The sequence below is a fragment of the Oryctolagus cuniculus genome, chromosome 21 (genome assembly GCF_964237555.1).
Source record: "Oryctolagus cuniculus chromosome 21, mOryCun1.1, whole genome shotgun sequence".
NCBI lineage: Eukaryota > Metazoa > Chordata > Mammalia > Lagomorpha > Leporidae > Oryctolagus > Oryctolagus cuniculus.
The window spans coordinates 15,642,231-15,659,544 of record NC_091452.1 but is presented as its reverse complement, the minus strand read 5'-3'; the positions used below and the strand labels follow the sequence as shown (position 1 = coordinate 15,659,544).

The window sequence follows — 17,314 nt, the reverse complement described above, 5'->3', positions numbered from 1 at the left end:
CTACAAAAAGTTCTTAGAAATTGGGTAGTATGAAAAAACTGCATGGATTTCCAAAACCTTTGGCACCCAAATATACTTATCTTTTCATTCCATTTTTCCACGAGGTTGAGTCGTGGGAGACACCGGATGCAGCCAAGTACTTAGGGCAAAGAGGTGTAGGGAAAGAGAACGGGGCTCTGGGGTGAACCGCGAGCAGCGAGCCCTCCTGAAGTGACGCAGAGCAAGGATCTTCCACTAATACCGCTCTGGGTGCGGCTCTAAGCGCTTTAGCTACGTCATTAATGCTCACAGCATCTCCAAGAACTATGGCTGCGATTTCCCCCGTCTTACTAAGAGAGCCGGTGATATCCGGGCATTACCCAGCTGTCACGCAGCAGAACTCGGATTTGAATCCAGAAATCTGGGTTCGAAGCTGCTGCGCCATTGACTGTTGGCCTGCAACCCAACCCAAGCCTCCGAGGGCACCCAGGAAGCGAGTGGGGGCCTCCAGGGCTTCGCAGAGCGGAGTTCCCCCCGGCGCGCGCGCGGCGGGCGGGTGGGGGAGGGAGCGGGGCTGCCGGGGTTGTCCCGGGACAGGGCTGCCACCCCAGGTCATCTGCTCCAGTCAATAAGATGAGGGCCTCGGGGGGCGCTCGTCTCACTCTTTGGGGGTTTGCCGGGGAGTTCCTATGAGGGAGCCGCGGCGCGCGTCCTGGGCCTAGGACGGAGCGGTCGAGGGGCGCCCGGGGATCCTTGGCAATAAGGGATCCACGTTCAGCAAATGCGGGAGGAAGTACGATGCGCCCCCATACAAAGTGAGGGGCGCCCGAGAAAAGCCTGGAGCTGTAGCGGCCTTGAGCAGCCTTGGGCGTCCTGGGCCATAGCGAGGAACCAGGATGGAGAGGGATGTCAGAACAGTCCCCCACTCCCACCCCACCCAAGAGTGGCCAAGGTGGCTCCGTGTGTGCTGCAAAGAGACATAGAGCCTCCGCACTCCCAGCCAAGCTCACGGAGAAACTCCCTCGGGGCTGGGATTGGGCGCACACGGGGGGCGCTGGAAAGCAGCGGGAAGCGAGCCTTGGAGAGGCTTGGTCAGGGCTCTGGGTCCAGGGCGCAGAGCCGGTGCTGACGGCTGCGGGGAGAGTCCCAGAGGAACTTAGCAGGGGGTGCAGAGCACAGGGAATTTGAAGCGCGCACGGGAGCCGAGAGCGGGCGCCCGCAGGGAGCGCGCCGGTCCCCCGCCAGGTGCGCAAAGCACCTCAGCCGTGGTCGCCCCCGGACTCACTCACCATAATGGAGAAGACCAAAGCGACGATATTGATGGGGTACGCGGGGCAGAAACACGCGACGATGGTGAGCCACAAGTAGTTCTTGGGCATGGGCGCGTCCTCCTCGGTCTTGTCATCCTCCGTGTTGGCCTCGGGACTACTGTCCAAAGCCCGTTTGAAGTCCGAGTTGGGGGCGTACTGAGACATGGGGAGGCCGGGCGAGGGCAGGGTCAGCGCGGTCTGGGGCTCTGGCCGCCGGCTCCTGGGGAGGCTCTGATCAGCCAGCGGCTTGGGGCTCCGGGGAGATGTGACCTCACCCCTCTCAAGTCCTCCGGCTGCACCCGCCCCGCTCAGGGCCCAGGGCCAAAAGCCTCCTCACCCGCAGGGAGGGAGGGAGTAAGAGAGAGTGAAAAGTGGTGGAGGCAGCCGGTCAGCCTGAGAAACTGGGGAGAGGCGCTTCGGAGGGAGGCAGCTGAGCGGCAGGCAGGTGGGACAGAGACACAGACCCACACTGAGAAGCCCGAAGTCCGGAGGAGAGGAGGATCAGGGTAGCCAGAAGCGAAGGCCCTTTAAATTCCACACTGGCCAGCTGGCCGGCTGAAGGTGCCCAGCTCATTCTTAAAGCCACTGAATTTAAACACACTCAGAGAGGTCGGGACTCACCCTGTGCAGGTGCCCACAGCCTTACTACTCCTTTTGATCTCTGTAGCCCAGTTGGCCCAAGTCCCGTGCCTGGGTCTGTCTTCTACTTGGACTTTGGAACCACTGGAGCTGCCCTGGAGCAAGGTGTTCACCCCTGGCCTCTTCCCTTGCCTCCCTCATTCGACTGGGACTCAGGAGCTGGGAGTCCAGGGTTGCCAGCCAGTGGGCACCACCCAATCAGCACTAGTCCTGGTGGCCTCCCCATTTTCCCAATGTGGGAGCCAGAAACTCTTTCCTCTTATTTATTTATTTATTTTTTTTTTTACTGTTCTACCTGGAGGACCCCTGGAGAGAAATGCAGGCAGTTCTGGCGGGTGTAGGCAGCCCTGGGGAGGGCGTAGTTGGGCTGGGGAGAGCAGAGAGGTATCCACTTTGCAAACTGAGGTAAGGATAGCAAATGGTATCAGTAGCTAAGCCACTCCTGAGCAGCTGTGTGGACCAGAATGGAGGCTCTGAACCCGAACAGAGCTAGGATATTGCCAAGCTGGGTGACCTAAGAAGAGCCCCTTTTTCTGCATCTGGAAAAAAAAGAAAAACAACTTGGTCCCTGCTTTGTGGGAATGTTGTGAGGACTCTGTGAGATGGCACGTTAAGGCAGGCAAGTCTGGGCACTCAGTGAACGTAAATGTAGTCAATTTGACGGTGTTTCAAATCTGATATCCATTGTTGCAAGTATTCCACCCAACACCCAGCTATTCTGAGCTGGCAGGACCACAGAGAAATGAAAATAATGTTATTTTGTATAAAGACGACTGCTTACATCATTATACTTTGTATTAGTCAAAAGCTTGGCTTATCTTGGCACCTGCACCAATTGGGATGTTGTCACTTTTCTCATGGGGCCATGCTGATTTGGTTTGCTGCCGTCCTCTCTGGACTGCAAACCCCTGGAGAGAGGGGACCGTCTTACTCATCTTTGTGTCAGCACCTGGCGCAGTGCCTGGCGCACAAGGTATAAGCTTAGTGTAACTTGCTGGCTGAACACACAAGGATGAAATCATAGCTTCCCACCAGGCTGTGTCCCACACTGATTCATCAAGTGGGAATAACTGAAAGATAACGTTCATCTGCCCAGGTCTCGGTGAAGGCTTTCCACTGGCTATTCCCTCTTCCTGGAATACTGCTTCCCGCAGACTGTCACATGGCCTCTTCTTATTACTCCTTAGTCTGTCAGCTCAAAAATCACTTCCTTGGGACTGCGCTGTGCCGTAGCGGGTAAAGCTGCCACCTGCAGTGCTACCATCCCATATGGGCGCTGGTTCAAATCCTGGCTGCCCCACTTCTGATCCAGCTCTCCACTATGGCCTGGGAAAGCAGTTGAAGATGGCCCAAGTCCTTGGGCCCCTGAACCCATGTGGGATACAAGGAAGAAGCTCCTGGCTCCTGGCTTTGGATTGGTGCAGCTCCGGCTGTTGCGGCCAATTGGGGAGTGAACCAGTGGATGGAAGACCTCTCTCTCTCTCTCTCTGCCTCTCCTTCTTTCTCTGTATAAGTCTGACTTTCAAATAAGTCTTTTAAAAAATCACTTCCTCAAAGAGAACTTCTCTTTGAAATGATCTAGCCTAGTTTCCCATAATTCTATAGTTTATCAGCTTTATGTGTGTGTGTGTATGTGTGTATACAGCATGCTCCACAATTGTGATGTATTTATTCACTATGCGTTCTTTTTTTTTTTTTTTTGACAGGCAGAGTGGACAGTGAGAGAGAGACAGAGAGAAAGGTCTTCCTTTGCTGTTGGTTCACCCCCCAAATAGCTGCTACGGCCAGCATGCTCTGCCGATCTGAAGCCAGGAGCCAGGTGCTTCCTCCTGGTCTCCCATGCAGGTGCAGGGCCCAAGGACCTGGGCCATCCTCCACTGCCTTCCCGGGCCACAGCAGAGAGCTGGCCTGGAAGAGGGGTAACTGGGACACAATCCGGCGCCCCAACCGGGACTAGAACCCGGGGTGCCGGCACTGCAGGCGGAGGATTAGCCTAGTAAGCCGCGGCGCAGGCCCACTATGTGTTCTTTCTCTGGACTGTAAGCTCTCAAGTCTGTTTAGAACTGTATTTTCAACACTTAGAAGTGTTTTGGGGGTGGACGTGATGGTGTAGCAGGTTAAGCCATCACTTCTGTCGCCTGCATGCCCTATTGGAGTGCTAGTTTGAGTCCCGGCTCCTTTTGTTTTTTGCCCAGCTTCCTGCTAATGGGCCTGGGAGGCAAGTACTTGGTTTCCTGCCACCCTTGTGGGAGACCCAGACGGAGTTCCTGGCTCCTGGCTTCATACCAGCCCGGCTCTGGCTGTTGTGAAAATTTAGGGAGTGAACCAGTGGTTGGATGATCTCTCTCTGTCTCTCTTCTCTTAGTCACTCTGCCATTCAAATAAATAAATGAATAAAATAATTCTTAAAAAAGAAATATCCTGACACATAAGAGGAATGCAAGAAATATTTCTTGAATGAATGTCTCAGAACTACCTGGGAGTATTGAGAAGAATGATTTCCAGGTCTTGGCTAAGACCTGCTTGAGTTAGAATGTCCTGGCACTCCAGAAATCTGTATTTTTGATGCTTAAGAAATCTGTGTTTCCAGAACACTCTGCTGTGATTCCTTTATTTTTTTTTTAAAGATTTATTTATTTATCTGAAAGACATAGTTCCAGAGAGGCAGAGGCAGGGGCAGAGAGAGAGGTCTTCCATCTGCTGGTTCACTCACCAGTTGGCTGCAATGGCTGGAGCTGGGTGCTTCTTCTGGGTCTCTCATGTGGGTGCAGGGGCCCAAGGACTTGGGCCATCCTTCACTGCTTTCCCAGACCATAGCAGAGAGCTGGATTGGAAGAGGAGCAGCTGGGTCTTGAACTGGCACCCATATGGTATGTGGGCACTGTAGGATGGCTTTACCCACTAGGCCACAGCGCTGGCCCCTCTGTTGTGTTTCTGAGGTAAGCGGACAATTCCTCAAATCCCAAATACTTTGCCTGGTTCTCAGGAAGTAGTGCTGGATATTGAGTTTGGAGACCCCTATAGGTGTCTCAAACTCAACCTGCCAAGGTGGACTCCTGTTTTCCCCAAGAATTTGCTTCTCAAGGCTCCGCCCTTGGCCAGTGAGCTCTACCCACTTTTCCAATGGCCTCCTCTCCCACTCGTCTTCCTCCTTTTCCTTTCTGAAACACCGTAGCCTTTCCTACACCAGGATCTCTGAACCTGCTGCTCCGTCCTCCTGAAATTCCCCTCTTCTCTTCCATGTGGGCTCCTTCTCATCTCTCCACACACACCCACCCCACAGACCTGCACAGAGAGGCCTTCTCTGGCCCTTGTAGCTGAAGTAGACCCCATCCACCTGTTCTCCATCCCAGTACCTGTTTATGACGTCACAGTTACCACAGCAGAAATTACTTTGCTTCTTCATTTGTTGACTCTCTTCCCCACCAGTAAGGAAGCTCTACCAGGGCAGAGAGGGCTTTCTCTGGGATGTCCCTGCTCCCAGAACGGTACCTGGCTCTCAGCAGGTGCTCGTAGATAGTTCACTGAATGAATACTCTGTGCATGTGGTCATGCAGGTTAGCCAGGTGGGGGCATTATTCTCTCTCCTTCATTTGACCTGATTGAGTCCATCTCAAATGGGACTCTTCACTTCGTCGTCTTTCCCCATCCCCATGGCCTGTGTTCCAATTCCAGTTCTTGTCTACAGTGAAAATGCCCAGTGAGGACTCCAAACCATTTTTGTGATTGAAGCTTGTTAATTCCATTGGCATGACTAAGTCCGAGGTTTGAGTACCAAATAGGATGTTGCTTTTGCAAAGTCATACACTGTACCATCTGCTCTTACCTTCTAGTGTGGTCAAGGGAAATGCAAAAGGTGGAGTTGTTGACTTAGGATAGACTGTTCCTCTGCCAGGAAAACAATTGTTGAAAACCCATGCAATACTCCAGAATCAGCAAACATTTAATGAGTACCCACTGTGTGCATTCAATGCACTCTACATGCATCACCTCATTTAACACCTATAGCAACTTTTGTGAGATAGGTGGTGAGGTTTCTGTTTTACAAATGAGGACTCCTAAGATGATGTCGGTTGAGGGTCTTGTTTAAGGTCCTGCAGCTAAGCAGGGGTGCCAGGATCTGAATTAGACCTGAAAGCTGTTCAGCCGGCAGGTCCAGGTGAGAGTCAGATGGACATTTCTGAAGTTTGCTGGAGCCATCATATTCTCGGTATCTCAGGGAAGATGGATTAATAGCTTGTTGACTGCTCTAAAATGTAGCAGTGAAATTGTGATCACTTGAAACATTTAAAATTAAATTGAAAAGAAAGTGCCCACACCAGAAAGTGTAATGTATATGGCGCTGATTCTTCAGGGATGTGTGAGATCACTCAGTTGGGGTTTCCAGCTCTAATTTCCTAAGCTCCACTAATTTTCTCTTGAGAGGTCAGTTTATTGCTCTTGGATGAACCCTACTGGCTGATTGCTTAATAATGTGGCAATACCTTCTCTCTTTAATATGAGACAGAGGAAGAGGCACCTTCCTAATAGAAGTCCAACAAGGGGAAAGGCTTATTGAAGTCTTCTGGATCCCAATGTAACAACTTTCTGTGTTGATCTTTGATAAGAACTTTTATTTCCAAGTGTAAAAGCCATATATGTCCGTTCTAGAAAGTTCTAGAAAGGTGAGGAAATGAAGAAAGGCATACAGAAGCAGAGGCATCACCCAGTGATACTACCTTAACCACAAGGAGCTGTTTCCTTCCAACCACCTTTCTACATGTGAATATCTTTCTTCAATAAATGCAGTTTTGTTTCCTATTTTTCTCACTCGATGTTATCCGTTGACCAATCTTTGCAGCTATGTTTATAGTCTGCATAACTTCTCATTAAGATTGGTTGCATCGTTATTTATGTCACCATGCCCTGATCACTAGGCTCTTAGGTTATTGATCGTGTTTTTTTGGTGATGATGAAACATGCTATAGGAACATCATTTGTAACCATGAATGCACTGTGCTGACTTCTTTGTGATTCATGATCTTGTTGGGTAGGCGGCAGCCTCTGAAGGAGCAGAGTTGGAAAGTTGTATTAGAAGATTTGGGCCAAATTAACAACATTAAAATTTTTATTCATTTGAAAGGTGATGTAACAAAGAGCAACATGCACACGCACACGCACACGCGCACACACACACACACACAGAGTGCTTCTGCCCACAGGTTCACTCCCCAACTGCTCACAACAACCAGGTGTGGGCCAGACTGAAACTAACAGCCAGGAACTCCATTCTGGTCTCCCACGTGGGTGGCACGGGAGCCCTGGCACATTAGCAGGAAGCTGGATCAGAAGCAGAGTAGACAGGACTTTAACCTGTACCCCAGTGTGGGTTGTTAGCCTTGCAAATAGTGGCTTGACCTGCTGTGCCACAACACTGGTTCCCACAATTAAAGTTTAAGCCAAGGAAATCATCACAAGTTCAATGGACTACATAAATGAGTAGCTTGAAATGAGATGGATTCACAGAGTGACTTCCCAATGTCAGATGGACCCCTAAATGTAGACTATTCATGGGGCGATGCGGAATCTATGAGTGTGTGCTGAAAATCTGTGTCTTTGATCTTAGCTTGTCTAGGATTGCAAACTAAAAGAAAGGGGTGGGGGGAGAGATTGATTTTCTGCTCATCTGTGAAATGCAAGAGAAAGAGTCCTGATCTTTAGGAAATGGTAAGAGGGCGAATGATTTGTTGCCAAATTTTGCATTAGTGTCAAGTACCAGCCTTTGGCAGTCATAAAGTGACTGCTGTGGTCCCAGGGGTTTGCTACAAAAGAACAGTGTCTTTCTGGCTGATATTACTAGAAAACCACTTACCTTTCCAGTTTCCAGCAACTTTAGTCCTCTTAAGGGGGAGGGAAAAGAGGAAAACTAAGGGAAAGGGAATATGAGGGAAGAGATTCTGTACTGTTAATTTCTCAGATCATGACCACTTCAGGACAGAGGAGCACAAAACACAAGTTCTGCTTCTGATCCAGCTTCCTGCCAAGGTGCCTGGGCCCCCGTTACCCATGTGGGAGACCTGGGTGGAGTTCCTGGCTCCTGGCTTCAGTCTGGCCCAGAAATGACTGTTGTGAGCATTTGGGGAGTGAATCAGCAGATGGAAGACCCTCCCCCACTCCCTCCCCCTCCCCCTCTCCCCATCCCCCTCTCCCTTTCCCTCCCCTCCTCTCCCCCTTTCCCTCTCCGTCCACTCCTCTCCCCCCTCCCTCTCCCTCCACTCCTCTCCCCCCTCCCTCTCCCTCCACTCCTCTCCCACTCTCCCCCTCTCCCTCTGCCTCTCCCTCCCCCTCTCCCCCTCTCCCTCCCCTCCTCTCCCCTTCTTCCCCTCTCCCTCCCCTCTTCTCCCCCCTCCCCCTCTCCCTCTCTCTCCCCTCCTCTCCCCCTTTCTCCCTCTCCCTCTCCCTCTCTCCTCCTCTCCCCATCTCCCCCTCTCCCCCTCTCCCTCACAAAGGTAAAGAACTTTTCAACTGCTCAACACGGCCCAACCCTCCAGAATCACCACACATCTAATAGGTGCCTACTGTGTGCACTCACTTCCTATATGCATCATCTCATTTAATTCCTACAGCAACTTTCACGATGTGTCTTTATAAAAGAGGAAAGCTACAATCATACAGGTAGAGGGACCTGTGCAAGGTGTTATAGCTAAGAGGAGGTGTCAGGATCTGAACTAGGTTCTAAGAGAGTTAGATGCACACCCGCGATATTTGATTAGAAAGAAATCACCCAGGAATGGGTATTTGGGATAGGGGTTAAGACATTGCTTGGGATGCCCAAATCGCATATCAGAGGGCGTGGATTCTAGTCTCGGCTCCACTTCCAATTTTAGCTTTCTGTGGATGCACGCCCTGGGCAGCACCAGGTCATGGCTCAAGTATTTAGACCCCTGCCACCCACTTGGGAGACTCAGATGGAGTTCTGGATTCTCAGCTTCTGTCCGACCCAGCCCAGTCTGTTGCAGGCATTTGTGGGAGTGAGCCAGTCAATGAAAGAGCTCACTTGTTCTCTCTCTCTCTCTCTCTCTCTCTCTCTCTCTCTCTCCCCTATTCAAGTAAGATGAAAATAAAAAAAATTTATTTACTTTTTTTAAAAAAAGATTTATTTATTTCTTTGAAAGGAGAGGCAGAGAGAAAGAGAGAGAGAGAGAGAGAGAGGAGAGAGGTCTTCCATCCGCTGGTTCACTCCCCAGCTGGCCGCAACTGTCAGAGCTGCACCGATCCGAAGCCAGGAGCCAGGAGCTTCTTCCAGGTCTCCCACATGGGTACAAGGGCCCAAGGACTTGGGCCATCTTCTATTGCTTTCCCAGGCCACAGCGAAGAGCTGGACAGGAAGTGGAGTAGCTGGGTGTTGAACCGGCACCCATATGGGATGCTGGCGCTTCAGGCCAGGGCGTTAACAGTGCTGGCCCCGAAAATAAAAATTTTTAAAAAGACAGAAACCACCCATACCTCAATATAGGAGCCATTGACATTGTCACGCTCCTTCTAGTTCTTGTACCCAGGCTCAATTTTCACACACTTGTAATGAAAATGCACAAACAATTTTGTATCTTGATTTTTTTTTAAAAACAACTTAAGGCTCTACATTAAACCCTTCCTGCACTGTGATTCTCTGCTTAGCCATTTTTTATGACTTTAATAATTTTATGATAATTTAACTGCTTTCCCCTTGTTGGATAAGGTTCGGGATCTGGAGGCATTTTTGTGTTAAAAATGAGGAGGCAGAGAATTCTGTCTACCTTTCCTCTCCACCCTGCCCAGGAAGGCAGCTTGGCTTCATCAGATGAGCTGGAGACATTCACAGCTGTCTGTGCTGGGGGCGGGGCAGGGGGCAGGGGAGGTCTCCTGAAACTGATTTATTTGGAAGAATCTGAACTCCAAACCACTTAGGACCTGAAAGGCTGAGAGCTGATGTAGGGGCCTGCACTCTGGAGTGATGGGCAGTGGGCACACTGGGGGTGATGGATGAGCGGGCTTGGTCTACAGAGGGTGTTAGCAAGAGTGAAATGGAATAGGTAACAATTGCACTGAAGGGGCTGGTGCTATGGCGCAGTGGGTTAAAGCCCTGGCTTGAAGTACCGGCATCGCATATGGCATATGGGCGCCGGTTTGAGATCTGGCTGCTCTACTTCCAGTCCAGCTCTCTGCTATGGCCTGGGAAAGCAGTAGAGGATAGCCCAAGTCCTTGGGCCCCCTGCACCTGTGTGGGAGACCAGGAAGAAGCTCCTAGCTCCTGGCTTCAGATCAGCGCAGCTTTGGTCTTTGGGGCCATCTGGGGAGTGAATCAGTGGATGGAAGACCTCTCTCTCTCTCTCTCTCTCTCTCTCTCTCTCTGCCTCTCCTCTCTCTGTGTAACTCTGGCTTTCAAAAAAAAAAAAAAAAAAAGAATTGCACTGAAGTGTGGCCTGGACAGGGAGAGCTAAATTTCTGTGTGTGGTGCACCTGTTAAGACCAGAGATTCTGGACTTCTCTCAAGCGGTATCATACTCTATTAGTTATCTTTTTATTCCTTGAAAAACATTTCTTTGGCTACTACATATCAGGTACTATTTTCGGTACTGGTGTTACAATGGTAAGTAAGAGCACCACGATTCCTATTCTTATGGATTAAAAAAGTAGGATTCTTATAATTCCTGATAAAGGAAATAGAATGATGTGAGAGTGACCTAGAGGAGTGGAATACTTAAAAAAAAAAAACATTTATCTTATTTAGTTGAAAAGTAGAGTTACTGAGAAAGAGGGAGAGATGAGAGAGAGAGTGAGAGGTCTTCCATCTGCTGGTTCACTCCCCAGATGCCTGCAATGGCTGGGGCTGGACAAGGGCAAAGCCAGGAGCCTGCAACTCCATCCAGGTCTCCCATGTAGGTGGCAGGGGCCCATCTTCCACTGCTTTCCCAGGCGCATTAGCAGGGAGCAGCATCAGAAGTGGAGCAGCCGGGACTCGAACCAGCCCTCCCAGTGTGGCAGGTGATGGCTTAACCCACCAGGCCACAGCACTGGCCCCAGTGGAGTACTTTTGAGGAAGTGAAAGGATGCATCGGTAGATTTTGTTTATCCCTGATGCCACTTTGCACCTTGCTGGCCCCTGTCCTGTGCCCCGGCAGCCTGGCGTGACTGTTCTAGATGAGGGGCCAGCCAACCATGGCCTGCTGGCTGGTTCTGGCAGTAAAGTTTCCATGGCACAGAGCCACACTCATCCCCGTGGGTGTTGTCTGTGGCTTTGCCCGCACTGAACTGCCAGAGCTGAGTAGTTGCGACAAAGACCGTGTGACTCAAACAGTGGGGAATTCTTACTAGGGAAGTTTGCAACTCTACTTCAAAGGGCCTCCTGGACATCTGGTTTCAGATGGATTTGGCCAGCAGAGAGTCTTGGCAGGAGGAGGGAGGGAGGGAGGCGAGGGTCAGGGTGTTTGCTCCCTGGCCGCCTTCTTGCTCAGTTGCCTGGAGCTGTGTGAGTCACTGGGTTGGAGGCCGCCAGTGCTCTAAGGGCAGCTCTCTGCATGGAACCCTCCTTCTGAATTCCAGAGTGCCCCTGCCCTTTCCCCCTTGGGTTGAAGAGGGACAACAGCCCCTCTGTTGCTCCTGGCGTACTGCACTGTCCCTTCCAAGTAAGCCTTCCTCTAATGTTCCCAGTGTGCCAGCTGAGGCCGCCTGGCCCTGTGACTGCTTTAGAATGTCTCCTTGGAGGTGTGGCATCTGAGGGGCTACCTGATGCCTAAGGAATCCGGGTATTTGAAGAGCTAAGGAAAGAGCATGGCTGGCAAAGGGTCCAGCATGTGCAAAGGCCCTGAGGTAGAAAGGAACTCATAGTACTCCAGAGACGGAGTAAGGCCAGCAAGGGCTGGAGATTAGATAGAAGAGGTGAGAACAACTGTCACACATACGGCCTTTCCAGTAATGGGTCTGGGATTTATTATTAGAAAAGTAGGATGGCATTGCAGCATCCTATTGAATATGTGGGTGTGACCCAATTAGTATTCTTTTGTGATAATCAGTCATATGGATTAATCAGTTGTCAGATACAGAGAATGATTGAAACTAGGGAAAGTTCATGGGAAGGATGATTTATTTCATGAACTCCAGGAAGATTTAGAAACTTAGGGCCCAGGACAGGCGGAAGCCAGGGCAGGTGTGAGGACCTCTCCATAGGAAATAAGATCTTCTTGGGACTGGTGCTGTGGCGCAGTGGGTTAATGCCCTGGTCTGCAGTGCTGGCATCCCGTATGGGTGCCAGTTCTAGTCCCGGCTGCTCCACTTCCCATCCAGCTCTCTGCTATGGCCTGGGAAAGCAGTGGAAGATGGCCCAAGTGCTTGGGCCCCTGCACCTGCATGGGAGACCCAGAAGAAGCTCCTGGCTCCTGGCTTCGAATCGTCACGGCTCTGGCCATTGCGGTCATCTGGGGAGAGAACCAGTGGATAGAAGACCTCTCTGTCTCTCTGCGTCTCCTCTCTCTGTAACTCTGTCTTTCAAATAAATAAAATAAATCTCAAAAAAAGGAAATAGGGTCTTCTCATCCCAGCTCCCAGCTTCTCATCCTCCTATGTCTAGGAACCAAATTCTAAGCTGTTGGGAGAGAGTCCAGCCTAACTCAGAGCCATGGGTTGCAGTCAGCTGGTGGCCAGCATGGTGGAGTGAAGGCATTATCTGTTCCTTGATTCGCTCACAAACACTGTGCAAAAGCATTACGTGTGCTGTCCTGGGTGCTAGCAGTGCAAACGGTGCTGAGTTAGAATAGTGACCCTGTCCACGCTCTCATGGAGCTTGTGTTTGTGGAGTGGCCCGTCCTTCAAATAAAAAGGAAATGCAAGCAAAAATATTTCAAGTTCCTTAAAAATGCACAAATGATTTTAAAATTCTCCTCAAAGGAAGGGATTTGAGGTGGCCACGGTCGTACATCCAAAGACTGGACCAAGCTTAATACCCAGTGGGTGTTCGGACAGGACTAGTGATCCGAAAGCCTGGGAAAGATCCCTATGCTGGGGGGCCTTGGGCAGGATGATGTGGGAAGGCCTCAGTGGGATGTGAGAGAAGCCCTGTGGAGAGTGAGGATGTAAGCTGAGTGGGCAGGAGGACTAGGGTGAAGTCAGACAGTGCTTGGGATGCACGAGATGCACGTGTAGGCCTTGGAGACAGAGGGGTGGATGGGCACTGGAATGGCCTCTCCACGGGGGTGTAATTCAAGGAGCACCTCAGGGAGGGGCTGTGGTAGGTGCACCGACTGTAAAGTGACCGTGTTGCCTGGTGAATGACCAAATGGCCATAACCCTCACAGCGGGCATCTGTGACTGATTGTAGTGCTTCGGAGCTGAAGAAGATAAAAATTGTGTCCCTTCCCATACCCCTTCTTGTAGCTTCTGAACTATCTCAGAGCAAAAGCGCACAAGCACTGGATCCCTGTCGCCCGTAACCACAGTACGGAGTGTGCTCCCTCATCCTTTCCAGAGGGTTTTGTGCTTTGATTCTTGCTGGTTGTGGATGGGAGACGTTAGTTTCTTATTGTGGGGTCATGGAGGTTTGCTTGCCCAGGACAAGAGCTGAGAGGGAGGGAGGAGAGAGACAGAGACAGAGACATAGGCGGGTGGGGGGTGATTTTGCAAACTCATCTCAGAAGGGACATTCCATCACTATCACTGTGGGGTGTTGGTTATGAACGTGTCACTGGGTCCGGCAACACTCAGGGGGAGGGGATCCCACAAGGGCCTGGATGAAGGTGGGGAGCACCTGCCACAGCACCCTGTTCAGTCCTGTTTCCATCTCCCTGTGAGGTACTGGAGCTAAGTCACTCGGCCAGCATCCCACGACCAATGAATGGTAGAACTGAGTCTGCTTGCTCATTGGGTCTCTACACGGTTATCCACTTCCCACTGGCCAAATACCAGAGCATTCATGGTGACAGGACTGTCCCATGGGTTCTAATAGGCTTTTAACCCTCTCTTCTTCATTCGTCTCTCATTTAGCACGGGAGGGTTGGCCTCAGGCTCAGAATCTTGGGAAGACAATGGTATCTGGCAGAATGTAATAACATTGTTTGCTTCTAATTGTGTATGCCTCCAGTTTTGGCAAATAAAGTGGCTTTCAGGTGGTGGTAGTCACATAAAAATTTTCTTTCAAACACTTTAAGCTATAAAATACAGTATAATAAAAATTAAGTAGCAAAGGGAGTGTCAGAGACGGCAAACGTATGGAAGGTGATCTGTGGATTTCTCGAATTGGGGAACTGTTGCCTAGACTGTGATACATCTGTGCTGAACACAACCTTATAGATATAGTTCTACCTTTGTTTCCCCTTTGTGTTATGGCCACGTAAAATGCAGCCAAGACAGAAGAAGTAACTTCCCAAGGGTGCATGGCCCCATGATAGAGTCCAGGTCTGGGAATGCAACCCTCATGTTTTCTTTGGTGTTTCTCTTCTCTTGCTTTGGTCTCTGTTACTTACCAGGTTGAAACAGTGTTTCACTCTCCTTGTTCTTGGTCTTACCAGGCTCCTCTCTCCACTCACTGTCTTCTAACTCAGTGTTTCTCAGCCCTGGCACCGCTAACATCCCTATAGGCAGGAGAATTCTGCGTTGTGGGGGCTGTGCACTGGAGGACACACAGAAGCACCACTAGCTCCACCCACCAGGTGCCCGTAGATTCTGGCCTCCAGCTGTGGCAACCGAGGCTGTCTCCAGACACTGCCCCATACCTGCTGCCGTGCCAAGGCGCCCCGTCGGGTACTACTGTTCTCAAACGTTGCTTTGCATTTCCATGGGCTCTCAGCTGCCGCTGAGCTATGGCTCATGTTGCATAACACCGCTCTAACACAGTCGTAAGGCCAAACAATGCTCCAGTGCGATATTTGCAATGAATTACATGAGCCCCTGCGAGGGGGAGGGGGATTCCGGCATTAAACTTTCAGAAGCAAATTGTTCCTGAAGGATAGACTACCCACAATGCAGTTTTACTCCCAAACACTCAGAGCATTAGAGAATGACAGGATAAATCAAATGGAAGTATTTATCCAAAAACACTCATTTCATTATTTGTATTATTTTGCAAAAACAAACAAACAAACAAAGAGCCTCACCTACATGTCTAGCAAGTGCAGCCTGAGAGAAGTCTGTGGAAGGAGCGCTCTTGAACGATGCCTGAGTGTGTTGTTGAGGCTGGGGTGAGCTCAGCCTCTGCTTGGCTGAGAATTAGCCGTTTTTAATTGCTTAAGAGGGCTTCCTGGGAGTGCGGCACAGCACTAAGGGTTTGGGACCATTCCGTGTGCAAGCGGGAAGGATGGTAGTGCCGTCCTAATGTCTTCAATTACCCACGCGTGGGCTTTCCATCCTGATCCAGCAGGAAAGCTTGCGGGCTCCTGGGGAATTTCTGTCTGCGGTAAGGATGAACACTATTCTGGGTCTTTTTTAGCCAATGAAGGTACCCTGTGCTCTCACTAAGGGAAAAATCTCTGTTGTTCTTTGGAGTAAATTTGAAAGTAGGTTTTTCCAAGGCAGAGCGGCAGCGAGCACAGCCTGTGACCCCTTTCTCTTTCTTCTTTCTCCTTCTATCCCCACCAGCTGCCTCCCTCTGCATCCCCCCTTGCACATCCTCGCTTCTTTCTGCCTTTGATCTGTAGGCAAACTGGATATAACGCGGAACAACACACGCGTTTCTTCTGTTTTACGATTTGCACTCTGGGGTGCTTTGCTTGTCTTTCTCGTTCACTTTACAAAACCCCGAATAAGGCAACATGGTTCTGGGAGACGGGGTGTGAAATTGTTCATCAGCTAGAAGAATCCTCAGACATATGCCACTGGCTGACTTCCGTTTCTCCAGGCAGGCAGAGCTGGGGAGAAGCAGAGTTCAGTTCAGGCAGGAGAGAAAGAGGCTTGCGGGGCCATCGGGGCGAAACTTGGCCTGTGCTGTCCTCCTGGTCTCGGCGTCTCCCTGCAGAGGCTGCGTGCATATGTTAGGGAGCCCGGACTGCGTGAGCCAGACCTCTTCCTGGCTGCTCACCACAACCACCGGGGGGAGCTTTCCAAAAGAGGCAGATGTATTTTTAGCCCTGGGTTCAAATCCTGGCATCTCTCTGTCTTACACTCCTCCCGTGTGACTCAGATGGAGCCAGCCTGGATCTGGGATCACATGGTTTTGGGGGGACGGTAATGAGTAGAACTAAAGGCACCTTAGCAGGAACTCGGACGTTCCCGACACCCTCCATGACTTAAGGGACTGACGGAGGCCAGTGGTTGTATCATGTAGGGGATAATGGTGCTCAAGACACCCAGCTGAGGCCGGCGCCGCAGCTCACTAGGCTAATCCTCTGCCTTGCGGCGCCGGCACACCGGGTTCTAGTCCCGGTCGGGGTGCCGGATTCTGTCCCGGTTGCCCCTCTTCCAGGCCAGCTCTCTGCTGTGGCCAGGGAGTGCGGTGGAGGATGGCCCAGGTGCTTGGGCCCTGCACCCCATGGGAGACCAGGAAAAGCACCTGGCTCCTGGCTCCTGCCATCGGATCAGCGCGGTGCGCCGGCTGCAGCGTGCCGGCCGCGGCGGCCATTGGAGGGTGAACCAACGGCAAAGGAAGACCTTTCTCTCTGTCTCTCTCTCTCACTGTCCACTCTGCCTGTCAAAAAAAAAAAAAAAAAAAAAAAAAAAAAAAAAAAGACACCCAGCTGAAGATGACAAATCCCTGTTTCCCCAGCTTCCTGATGGGGGGACTTTGCGTGAGGCACTCAGTGTGTGACAGCCTTGGTCTTCCTGCCTGTGAGATGGGAATAATAGCATCAGCCCTAACGAGGTTGCTGTGAGCATGGCAGGAGAGTCGTGGGAAGTGCTTAGCAGGGTGCCGGGCACATAAGTGCTGAGGGCTGAGTACTGTGGACACGGAAAGGACAACACTATTTTTCTCAAGAGGCCTTGAGGTGGCATGACAGAAGCTAAAACCATTGGCATGCTTCAAGTTCGAAGGTAGAAGCTCGAGGGAGGGTGTGATCAAAATCTAAACTCATGAAAGTGAAAATGGAGAAGACATTTATATAGAAGAATGGATGTCCTTTCCCAATCCCCCAAACACTGGGGAAACTCAGCTTAAACCACGAGACAGAATATTCTGATTTTTTGATAGCCACAGCCACACTGTTTCCTTTCTGGTCCTCTAAGTACTTTTGTTCCCACCTCAGGACATTTGCATATGCTGTTTCTGCCACCTGGAATACCGTCTCTCTGATCTTCACATGTTGCTTCCTCAAGTAAGATTCTTTACACATGCTGTGCCTGAGTAGCCACTAAATTGCCACCGCACCATCTTTCCCTCCCCCTCTTGTGTTCTCCAAACTGTTTGAAATAATTTTTTTCAACCACCACCACCACCACCACCACCA

General features: G+C 50.7%; 1 protein-coding gene across 6 annotated transcripts in view; it reads right to left on the bottom strand.

Moving 5' to 3' along the window:
- Positions 1 to 2,082, bottom strand: part of TMEM233 (transmembrane protein 233) — a 51,656-nt gene extending 49,574 nt beyond the window's left edge. For 4 of the 6 annotated variants that reach the window (XR_011385220.1, XR_011385221.1, XM_070065987.1 and 1 more), the window contains exon 1: positions 1,269 to 2,075. Coding sequence is in view for 3 of the 6 variants with exons in the window: in XM_070065987.1 (XP_069922088.1) it covers positions 1,269 to 1,454 (186 nt within the window). In the remaining 3 variants the exon portion in view is untranslated. Of the gene's footprint in view, positions 1 to 1,268 lie in introns of all 6 variants that reach the window. The other 2 variants (XR_007911916.2, XM_008272318.4) reach the window with 2 other exon arrangements.
- Positions 2,083 to 17,314: the final 15,232 nt, after the last annotated feature.